At 38.3% G+C, this 12,220-nt stretch overlaps 1 protein-coding gene across 1 annotated transcript in view; it reads right to left on the reverse strand.

The window, feature by feature from the left end:
* Positions 1-4,657: 4,657 nt before the first annotated feature.
* The window catches only part of HIBADH (3-hydroxyisobutyrate dehydrogenase), a 75,153-nt gene continuing 67,590 nt past the window's right edge, over positions 4,658-12,220 (reverse strand). The window contains exons 6-7 of the mRNA XM_010012950.1: positions 10,205-10,361; positions 4,658-5,684 (exon numbers count right to left, since the gene is read on the reverse strand). Coding sequence (XP_010011252.1) covers positions 5,526-5,684; positions 10,205-10,361 — 316 coding nt within the window. The 3' untranslated portion in view covers positions 4,658-5,525. The remainder of the gene's footprint in view (positions 5,685-10,204; positions 10,362-12,220) is intronic.

Raw genomic sequence — 12,220 nt, forward strand, 5'->3', positions numbered from 1 at the left:
CAATATACAGGTTCAAACAAGGTAGAGCTTGTTTTGAAAACCTTGTATGTAGAAATGGAGAAGAGCCCAAGCACATCTTAAATCCATGCGTCTGTAGCTCCAGCTTCAGTCACTAGTGAGTGACTGTAGTTAGTCTGTTTTGTGGACAGCGGACTGATGGCTGCCTGACACAATTACACAACACCAAGGGGACTTTTCCTAGGCATTGTACAAACAGAGGAAGAGAAAACAGGGCAGAGACTGCCAAGATGATGCTGTAAAACAGGTAACAGCTACAACATCTAATGCATTCGCCTACTAAATACCGGTCACTGAAAGCTTCCAGGCTCCACAGCCATGGAATAACATGACTGGAAAGCAAAAATGGCCTACTATTTCTAGCCACAAACTAGCCAGTTTAGCTACTGGAAACAGCTTGTCTACACAGCACTGCTGCCCCTGTATTTACCCAGCTTCCCAGGAAAGCCTCTGGGACTAGAGGGCTGTAGATAAGCAAACAAGCTAGCTTACAGCTGGCTCAGGTATGCCTGCAATCAGTGATTACAGCCCAGTTAACACCGCTAAATGATTTGGAAGAAAGCGCTCAGAAGAAAATAGGCAGCTCAGAGATTTTAAGAAGTATTATTTAAATTGCTTCCCACATCCTTTGCTTCGCTACAGCTGCTGGTGCTATAAATTGCCTGCATAAATCCAAGCTAGATCTGTCATGCGTCTCAAAATGGAAGATAGACAGCAGTAACACTTGATTCTGGCCAAATAAAGCTTATGTCTGACCACATTTGAAGGCTATTACTTTTATTTTACTTGTCTGGTTTCTCCTTGGAATTTCCAGAAGACAAAATACAATTAATTTCTTTTCTAAATATACTGTAATGACTGAAACGTATTGTAACAATATTCGCATTTCAGGTACATACAAACTTACCTTTTTATCAGCTGTATTTCAGTTGCTTTTGTCCAGTGCTCCAAGTCTTTTTGAAATTAGTGAACTTCATAAAACGTATGTTAGCACATTATCTCCATATATAGCATTTACTTTAACTAACAGGACACTGTCATCACTAATGGAGGCTCATTAAAACTAAACGAAGAAACAGACTGAGTTATCTCTGACCTGAAATGAAAATCCAGACCTCATCTCAGGGTCAAGGTCAAAAGGAAGAGTTGGGTGTAAATACAGACAGAGCCAGACGGCTTTTAATTATACAGTGGTTATTACGAGACATTGAGTAGTTTAGAAAGGTTTGCCCACCTGTTTCAATTTACCCCAAGTGCTCACAATCCATGACGAATGCCAAAACAAGAAAAAAAAAACCACTGCCATATGGATGCCTAGATCTATGTCATACATCTATTGAACACAGCAACCACAGGAATATTTATCCTCTGTCCACCTAAGAATATTTTGTAACTGTTGCTATTATTCTTATTAGAAAAAAAAGGTGTAACTGTGCCAGCAGGCAAGATGGATTGTGACAAATCACATACAGAAAACAACAAATCTTAAACATACCAGTAGCCTTCAAAGACCATACATCCATTGTGCTCTTGCACAGAATGGCAAAGACATTCTTGCCATTGAAAGCCTGAGCTTGTCAAGAACACAGTTTATTCTAATTCGTAGATGTTGAAGTAAACTTCTCCCACTAGTGAAATATATTTTTTCAGTTTTGCAGGGCTTGCAGGAAGTGTTCTAAGAACTTGATACTGAAGTCAATAAAAAGGTGTCCCCTCTGCAAGTCTCATAGGGGGACTTAAGAGGGTCTTAGCAAACCTTAAGTCTAAAACACTGCAGAGAACCCCATCCCCACATATTCTGTTAGTGCACCAAGAAAACACAACAGAGCTTTCTAAACTGCTTCAAAGTTTCCACACCTTATTAGCCAGGCTTGTAAAGACAGACAGTATTCTCAAGTTTTCTCGAGAAAAGCTAAACTAATCTACATTTATGTGAAGGAGAAGACGATGATGATGTAAATACAAATCTAAGGCAACAGGTATCACTACCAGTCAGGTTAGTACCCTCAGAGTTGTGCCTGGATAGACTTGGTCTTACAAATCAAGCTGGTGGACTGAAAGCATAGAAAGACATCTATTGCATAAATACAGTAGCCCTTGTATGATGTTAACCCTTCTTTCCTTGCTCCAGGGGTGGCCACAGTTTTTCTATTCTACAAACCATTTAATAAAATCCTCTTGTGGCAGAGGCATAAGATTTAAGCAGCTGAAAAGACAGGTAGCTCTGTTCTCAGGCTGGCAGGGACAGCAGCTATTCTGTCCCTCTCAGCATCTCTCTCATCCATTGTGGGGACAGGGCTGGGAGGGAGACCAGCAATATCAACTTCAGCAGCTCATGCTGGCTCCTTCCTTTCACAGCCACCACACCAACTTCTCATAATCCTGATGCCAGTAATGTGGCACAATCCCTGGCCAGAGGGATGTACTCGAGCTCCTCCAGAGCTGCATCTTGGCCACATCTGCACTGGAATCACGCGGGGCATTCAACACACACTGTGAAATCTTGGCTGCATTGCACTTTTATGGCAAAGTTCCCATTGATTAAAGCAGAGCCAGAATATCACATATAATACTTGGTCAGAATACCTCCTCTTCCTCCTGAGGCTTGTAAGAGCCATAAATAAAGTTAAAGCAATATAGTACTCACCAGTTTTAATAGAAGGCCTCCTCTGTTAAAGACCACCAAAAATAGTCGCTGAAGACGGGTTATACTGAATCATAAATTAGAGAAAGCTGCTTAGGATTTTTTTTTAAACCATCACTACTTTTATTGGTTGTCAATGTTTTCCTGTTAGTCAATAAATGCATTTGATATAGGTGAGTTTCCAAAGTAAGCATGATGGGAGGGCTAGTTTAACATTCAAACTAATTTAAAAAGAAGTTCCCTCAAGTTTCCCTTTGGGACATTTACAAAATATGCAGTTAATTTGTTGCACCTAATTTGTGTGTATGTACTGGGAGGTAATTAGTGTCGAAATTCAACCAATTTTACAATCTTTCTCTTCAACTCAACAAATTACAGTTTTCAACACCTGTTTCTGGCAGTGACAATAGGTTTAGTACTTGCTTAATTTCCATAGACCAGAAATATACTCCAAGCAAAAGATACATTATATTTATATGCACATGCAGAATAGCCATTGCTAGCCTGAATACCACCACCATTATAAGCATCCAGTCACGCAATATTCCCCTGCAGAATTAGGAAAAGAAATGTGTATTCTAATATAAATTGTATGACTAGCTTCAGGTATTGAACATCATTAAAAGTTTCAAGGCACTTTCCATAATAAGACCTGATTAGAAAGTTGTTTCTAACTTTGCCAAACTAACTGCTTGTTCTAAAATTTTACATGCTGGCTGTCTGCCCTCAACTTGGGGGTGTGGGTTTTTGTTGTTGTTTTGTTTTTAATTTCAGACAAAATCCTCCTCCAAGAAGGAGACCACAAAACATTCTGTTGGTTTGCAAAAATAGCATTCTGGCAGCCTTTCTTCCAACTTGAGCACCCTATGCTTTGGAGTAGGAATTTAAAATTTGATCAGAGGTTGTGGGGGAAGAGAAATGAATCCCAGGAAGCCTAAGATATAATCCTTTGTGAGAAACATAAAAATAACAATGAAGTTTCCACATTTGTAACACACTTTATGATTTCAGAAGCTAAAAGCTTCAAGAGACTTCAGAAAGTCTCACTAAGTGTATTTAAAGAAAACAAATGATTATGCTTCCTGCAAGCCCAGGGTTACTGTAATCCCAGTGTTACCAGCAAACACATTCACAGCAAACGCTGCTACAGGCTGGGGTAAAGGAAGCATCTCGCAGCAGTCCTGCTGATGCCAGCCAGATCCCCAAGTCAAATACAGAAGAGACAAAATTAACCAGGACTCCCCTACAGTTCCTTACCTCATCCATTATTATAAAACTTCTAAATGAACAGGGATCTTACTAGCAAAAACATCTTTATTATCCGACCCCAAATTCATTATGAGACTAGATCCATCCTTTGCATTATGTGAGGCAGAAGTCAGTAGTTTTATCAGAAAGATACAATTTTTAAAAGATTGTTCCCAGTAGTCCTACACTCATATATAACATTCATGAGCCCCAAATCCCTGAATAACCTAGAATATCACACAGTTTTCAAAGAAAACTAGAAGAAGAACAGATCAACCAGTACTATTTAATGACTTCTGTATAACGTTACTAAGGTGTTAAAATATAATGTCCAAATTTTCAGAAGATTATTCACAGACTTAAGCTAATTCAAGCACACAATTTTGTTACCCAAATGTGCATATATAAAAGGATTCATCATACAACCGAAACAGGAATGTAAATGCATAATTGACCGTTAAGCCTAGAGCCTGCAAGTAAGTTTGAATGTAAGTAGTTCTAGTGAAATCAACATGAGTATTGATATTCATAAAGCCAAGTGTGTACCTGTACTTTTGCAAGACCAAAGAGATGGTCTTTGCAAATATATCATCATCTGTATTTCACAGCAACAGCTCTTGAAAAGCTTGATTTTGCAAGATAATCTGTAGAAAACCAAGCAAATTAAAAAATGAGACCGCTACAAGGTTTTGGTTAACTCTAAGTACAGGAGCACATCAAAACAAAAAGCAAATAATCATACAGTGACCATTTACTAGTATAGATTTTTATTTCTTTTCAAAACAATGGGGTTTGTTTAGATTTAAAATACTTCAATAATTACCCAAAACAAATGTACACTTTATCAGAACTTCTGGTAAATGCTGTTCTGGAGTTCTGAAAATGTGTGACAGAAAACAAGAAAATATAAAATCGGGTTAGCAAAATACAGTAATGGAGCTTTACAAGAGGGACACATATTCTATTTTATTTTAACTACGTCTGACAGGTAAACATGCTGTAACAGCTCTCCACTTAGAAACGTGTGCCTATAAACTTAATCTACAACCTGAATCCCAGGAAAAATTCACTACTGATCAATTCAAGGCTTACTACGCCCAAGGAAAAAAAATTTAAAAAAATCCAAAAATCCATCTCAAGCTGTTTCTTCATTAAACAAATCTTCCCTTTTTCCATAAAGTATTAATCTTTAATTTTAATAGATCACTATATGTCATAAAATCACTATGTAACATTCTCTTACTATACAAGATTCACCTAAGTTTATAGCCATAATGTAAGTTATTTTGTATGCAAATATTTAAGTGTTTAATAAAAAAAGTATTTATTTATTGCATCTAGAGGAAAAAAACCCCAAACTTCGATGGTTTTTACAAAAACAAAAAGAAGAAAATAAATCACTGTCTGGCTTATTGCCAAACAATACCTTCCTCTGGCTTGCTTTTTCAAGAATCATGAAAAAACCCTGGAGTTCGTTGTGATCTAGACAACCAAAGATGATTAGTCTGTATAGGATCAGGATGCACAGTATCTGATTAAACCCACATACTTCTAAAATGAGCCATAAAGATAAAAAAAATGTGGTTTGTTATCACGTCCATTTCCAAAGGACAGCTCACAAGTTTTCCTCTTCACGTAAAAACTGGAACACAGCTGAGAAGTCTTTCAGGGCATAGCCTTTTGCACACATCATCCTGTAGATCTGATGTGCCTGGGATCCCAAAGGAACTGGTGTCATTGTGTTGGTGGCAGAAATCTGGGCCAAGCCAAGATCCTGTGGGGAGGGAGAAGAGTGAGGAAGGCAGCAGAGAGGAAGAATGGAAGGAAAGAAAAAAAAGTCAGGGGAGAAACAAGGATGTAAATAGCCAGTACATATTATAGGTTATTTGGCTTCTTCCATTGTGAAAAGAACTCTACTGCCAACAAAGGCAACCCTCCAGCTTTAACGTATCAGTCCTGGAAGAAGGGAGTTTCGTTTAGTTTTTCGTTTTCAAAACAGTAACTCAATGTCACTCAACAGAAAAAAACCCCAAACTTTGCAAGGCAGGCGATCTTCAGGACAGGAGGGATTTTATGAGTATAGATCACTACATAGTCTGGTAGCAAGACTCAGACTTGTTTTCCCCACTTTGTTATGTCCAAAAGTTAAATTTCCCTGGTTATTCACTTAAGCATTTCAGATAGGTTCTAATGACATAATTTTCCTGCACAGGCAAGAACCAAAAAAGGTTAAAAATCAAGCAGGAGTGATTTAAATAACAACAAACTTGAAGCCACTTAGCATACATACATTTACTGTAATGTAACCAGTTAACAGCAAAATAAGAGGCATAGGCCAATTTGTGAATATGAATAGTTTGCAGCCTAACTGGAAGGATGTATTAAAGAATTCCCTAGGGTACTGTCCTGGGTCTGCTACAATTTTAAGTTTTCTTTAATGACTGAAGATAAAGGGATACAGAGAGTAAATCTACTGCATTTTTAAATGCTAAATTTGGGGAAAAAGAAGGGGAGCTTGCAAAGAGAATGAATTTTAAACCTTTCCTCCAGGAGTCCTTCATCAGCTACAGCTATAATCTGAAATAAATAGGACAGAACTCAAAGGCAAGTAGCAGGAACTATGACTAACCATAGTTAGCTAGAAACAGTCAGCTGCACGCATGCTGGAGAGAAATGACAAGCCAGGCTGGAGAACGTCTTGAATTCTAACCTGAATCAGACATGAAAGCAACCAGAGAAGGAAAAGATAATAAGGGCCTAGATATATAAACAGATCTCTTGTCTGACTATGAAAGTAATGCCTGCACTCAACATCTTGCTAACAAAATCAGTTTTGTGGCCCACATTTCAAGAAAGTTGCTAAAGAATGTCTGAAGTGTTACTAGGAAACGCCTGGATTTTCTGTCCATCCAGGACTATGGTGGTTTATAAAATTCGATGTGTTTTAATTCCTCTTTTTTTTTTTTTTTTTAATAACAAATCTTTGATACAGAAGAACTGAGTGACTGTAGTACTGCTGAAAGCACCTTTGGCTTCTCAGAGATGACTTACAAGACAGGTCTTTACTTTCTGTGTGTCTGGATTTGAATTAGCACAAGGAAATTCAAGATCTTACTCTACTCTCTAAATGTCACTTTGATCTGTAAATCGGCTCTATAAAGGTCATTCTGATACAAATCAGAATTATAGTTACTCTTCCTATTACCCTCGAATGACTTCAAGATCTAGGAAAATGGGAAAAACATACATATCAGATGTCATGGGGTCCAAAATATTCTTCATCGGCATCAGGACAGATCATTCTTTCTTGTCTAGCAATTCTGTTGAAAGACTGATGACCTGACAAATCTAGGAACAGTTACTTTAACTTCACTTACAATAAGCTATTCCATGACATATTCCTAGCCTCTTCTAAGCCCTTTATGTGAAACCTATTACCATATTATCCATTTTATTCAAAAAAGCTTAAATCATGTCATGGAACAGCAGAATGGCAAAATAGCTAACTCCAAACTAATGAAGGTGCTTGGTTTTGGTGGTAATGATTGTGATCTATTTCTTTCTGAAGGGACATACACAAAAGCAATCCCTGAAAATTCTGAATGAATAGACTGCTAGCACAAATATAAATTCATAGAGCAGGTCTGTTCACTTTAATAATGAAACTCTGGCTCCAAGACATTTAAAACATCAGATAAGGTATCAATAATTAAATTGATAAGGACTCCTAACCCCAAAGTGCAGGGAAGTTGGTTTGGTTTTTTAAATTCCATTCTACAATTAGAGCTTTGAAGGTAAAAACCCCAACCAAACAAAATGTAAGTAAAGCTTATCTTTAGCTTTCAGGCTGTGAAGTGTTTTGCACCTTTTGTCTTGAGTTTGGAGATTCTTTCAGTGAAATAGTACAAAACAGCTCTGAAATAAATTTGCCCTTTGCTGACCTTTATGGAAAAGTAAAAATCAGAGAATTGTTTCTGGCTCCTCTCATACTCTCTGGAACTGACATCATCCAGATGTCTCACTGTACTGACTATTCTAACCATTTTTTCTCAGCTTGGAATAGGGAACCAAATTCTCTTTCAGAATCTGCTTCCAATGCTTACTTTGGAAATACCTGGATCCTTACATTTATTGGCATAAATGAACTGCAATTGGGAATACAGCTGAAAGGCTGTCCTGACATGACTCAAGAATAGTATGAAAGAAATCTAGCTCTTCTCAGGATTCAAAGATGACATTTAATTAGCAACTGTGCTGTGAATGGAAGATGGAACTTCTGGCCTTCAATGCCTTGGACACAAAGATGGAGAGAAGTAAACTAGATTTTTTAAATGCAAAATCTTTGAAACAGGTTTCACATTAAGTTGACCAAACTCTACATTTCAGTATCAGATTTCAAGATTGAAGAGCTTTTCAGAAGTGTCTGACAAACGGTTCTGTCCCAAACACTTAAAATAAGGATCCTCTGGCTTTCATTGACACATCCATTGCTGACAAAATATTTTTAAGAAAACCTTTGACTTCTACCATATTTGATACATGAGCAGTAACTTGAAGTTTAGTAACTATGTTTAGTGACTGTGTTACTGAGTCATTTTCATTGTATGGTATATTTTCATTGTGAAGTATTTTCTTCTCAACCTCAGGGTTGTACCTACCTCTTTCTCCTTTGAATATAGCTTTTCTTTTTTCTTAAGTGGCAAAAGCATGCTATGTATTTCCCAGAAAAAATTCTCCAACTCAATTCACAAACTATGTGATATGTCACATACCAGGATGAAACGGTCATAGCAAAAGTCTTTCCACAAATTAAGGAGTAGTGTCATAGAAGAGGTCACCACTGCATCAACTAATATCCTGAACATGATCAGCTGTCTTATTCAAGTAATCTTACATCCATATAAAGTAAAATAGCATTGTTCAAGGGTGTGTAGTGACAGGACAAGTGGGAATGACTTTAAGCTGAAAGAGGGTAGATTTAGATTAGACAGTAGGAAGAAATTCTTCACTATGAGGATGGTGAGACAGTGGAACAGGTTGCCCAGAGAAGTTATGAATTCCCCGTTCCTGGCACGGTTAAAGGCCAGGGAGGATGGAGCTTTGATCAACCTGTTATAGTGGAAGGTGTCCCTCCCCATGGCAGGGGGTTGGAATTAGATATCTCTAAGGTCGCTTCCAACCCAAACCATTGTATGATTCTATGTATAAATTCAAATGCCTCCCTCAGGACATTATCCCCACGATACTAATATTCAGTGGGAAAAGATTTACTGCACTTACATGCTCAGATGAGAGTTCTCTTCCAGGGTTGGTTTTATAATTTACCTTAGACAATCACTGTGCTAAACACCAAGTAGTTCAACAGTCAGAGTTCTATAGCTCCTTTCTCCAACTGTGTGTCCTCATCAGTGGGATGCAGGGCCCTGACCTCCTTGCCTACTTTCCTCTGGCCTGTAATAGTGCTGCTTTCCTGACCACAGAGTGACTCAGAAGAGAACTTTTCCTAGAACACCCAAGAATGTGGCAGTAAGTGCATTCTCCTGGGGTAGGATAACTGTAGGTTACAACTTCCTCCTGCTGAGAAGGACCTAAGTCCCAGATTGCCCACTTTGTGGACAAGTAATTTAGATTACTAGCTTATTACTCATAAGAAGGAGCACTAGTTCTGCCACCAACAAAGACAATTCAGTAGAGCTCACAGCATGGTGCAGATACCTGCAGAAAAATCAGTCTGCGGGGTGTGCGCTGAAACCTAGCTTCTTTCCGCATTCCAAATGGTCTTAGGCAGAAAGACAAGCATGTAAGCACTTGGCTTAGCAAGGAAAAGGGATGCTAGTCTAGTAGCCCAGTTTAAGGTATCTAGAAGAGATGGAGCCCAAAATCTTAGTGCTTATGCCACTATTCACACCTAATTAGGTCACCTGGATTTCCCTGAACTGTTCTCGAGCTTAGGCTCCTAAATTGTAGTGCAGTCATGGAAAAGGAACCTAAATGGCTTGCTGAATGCTGGCCATACACACATCCATCAGGACTCCTGGATTAAGACAGAACTCAAAAAGACAGTGCATATAATCTCCCTGAGTGGCTCAGCAGTAATAGTGGACAGAAAGAGGCTGGAGGGTAAGGAAAAGCCCCCTACACAGCTCATTAATTCAGAGCTACAGTAAGAGGTTGTCTTCCCCTCTGTACATGCACACATATTTCCCTGTAATTATAAATTTTCACTAAGAAGAACATTTGCTAGAAGCCCAGAGAGAAGCAACTGTACATACTTTATATGCGACTGTTATATACCTTAGCCATGAGTGTTGTTCCAAAGCCACCTTGATAATTATTAGCAGATGGTACTCCTTCCATCACTCCAGGAACAGGGTTGTACGTGTCGCTTGACCAGCAGCGACCTGAGCTCATATTTAGGATTTTGGCCAGCAGCTTTGGGTCAAGGCCTAATCTGTCAAAGGTCAAGGGAGAGAAGTGTTAATGTCAAAATGCACAAGACATGGGTGACTTGTTTTATATCTTAGGACCCTACAATCATTTCTCTCCCTTTATTATAAGTCATGAAAAATGAGAGAGTATTGATATTGGGGGTAGGGATGCAGCATGTTAAATTAAAGAGCATCAATCCACCATTTAAGCAGTAGGTTTTCAGACCTTTTTTCTTTTTGTACTAAGCAAATCCCCTTCACCTAGCAAATCTGAAAGTGCAAGAAAAATAGAAGTTCTCGGTGAACACTAGTTCCCTTGTATTTCAATTACTAAAAGGCATTTTCTATTCTGCTACTTATTAGGTCACCTCGTTGTTCTTCATATCAAAATTACATTCTCTAAAGCTGAACAAAGGAAAAAAGTCACAAGCAAGGTTGGCAGCGTGAAAGTACTTGTGTGATGTGTTTATAAGTGAACGCTAGTGCATTTTTGATATAAGATAATGCAAATGATCCTGCTCTAATGTGAACAGAAATGCTACACTTCTCAAAAAATACTACTGCTGTACATCTGTACATTCTTTGCTTTGTTATTATTAAATCTTCATTATATACTCCTGCTTATAAGGCAAATCTGGTTCTGTGACATATGTTATCTATTTGCAAACATGTATTATAGTTCTGGGTCAACTGTTGATAAGGTTACTGATCCTGATAAGACAAAGCTTGTCCAAGTAGAAACATCATTTGATCTATCACAGAGCTGATGGCATAAACTGCTGCTCACTGTAGACCCTGAAAGTTCTTCAGTATTATAGGAAATTAACCCTCTTATGAATTCACATTTATGCTGATACGAAGTTACAAGTGTAATTTTACACCAATTGCATTTATACCAACAATGAGCAGCAGCAGTCTACCTGGCCCTGTACAAATGTTCAGTTACACTCATGACAAAACAGAAAGCAAGGGAATTATCTCCAGTAACACTCCAAGAAAAGGCCATTTTAAAAAGGATATATCACAACCTTCTACAAAGATTTTTTATAGAAGTCAACACTTTTTACATTAGCTCTTAAACCACAGATTTTTTGCAGATCTCCATAGCCATGGCAATCCTAGCACCACTTCCAGGGGCTGTAGCACTCAAGGTTTTAATCTGTAGATGAGAAAAGCTCATTATCAATGGAAGAGCTGCTAAAATTTATGTGTATTTATTCCAGTGGGCATTTCAGATTTGAAAAATACATTTAAGACAGTGGGCCCTGCAGCATGGTTCCTGTTCCTGTGACGGTATGTGTCTCCTACAATTCTGCCCTCCTAATACAAAGCAAGATCACCTTCTGTACCGCAAAGGTAGCTCTTTAGCATTACTGCTGTGCACTTTTATTTTTGAATTGCTGCAGCAGCCCCTGGTATTGAATGGAAAGTCCCCTGCTGGCCTGAATGGGATCAAGCTTTATTCTCCTTCCCATTTTTTCCAACTCTAACTCAACTGAATGCTTTCAATGGCCATTTATTTACCAAAAAAACCCCCCAAAACAAAACCAAACCCAAATATTCCAGCACCAATATATTTTCACAGTATTTGAATTGTACTTTTATCTTACACAGTACATCAAAGTCTTCATCAAGAGCCAGTCTGAATAACAGCTTTAATTGTCATCCAAAAAACCCACAGTGGGAGCAGGAAATACCTGAGCTTTCAAATACACAGAGGTTGCTTTTTCTGGCCAAAACAAATCTCTTCGTTTGTTTCTTTCCTTAACATTGTTACACCCAGATTGGTATTTTTAACAACGCAGTGCCTGCCTGTGCCCTATCTAGCTGCACGCAGAGGCCCATTATTACAGCTGAGAGTATGCTGCAAGACAGATTATTA

The sequence above is a fragment of the Nestor notabilis genome, unplaced genomic scaffold (genome assembly GCF_000696875.1).
Source record: "Nestor notabilis isolate BGI_N333 unplaced genomic scaffold, ASM69687v1 scaffold12514, whole genome shotgun sequence".
Taxonomy (NCBI): Eukaryota; Metazoa; Chordata; class Aves; order Psittaciformes; family Psittacidae; genus Nestor; species Nestor notabilis.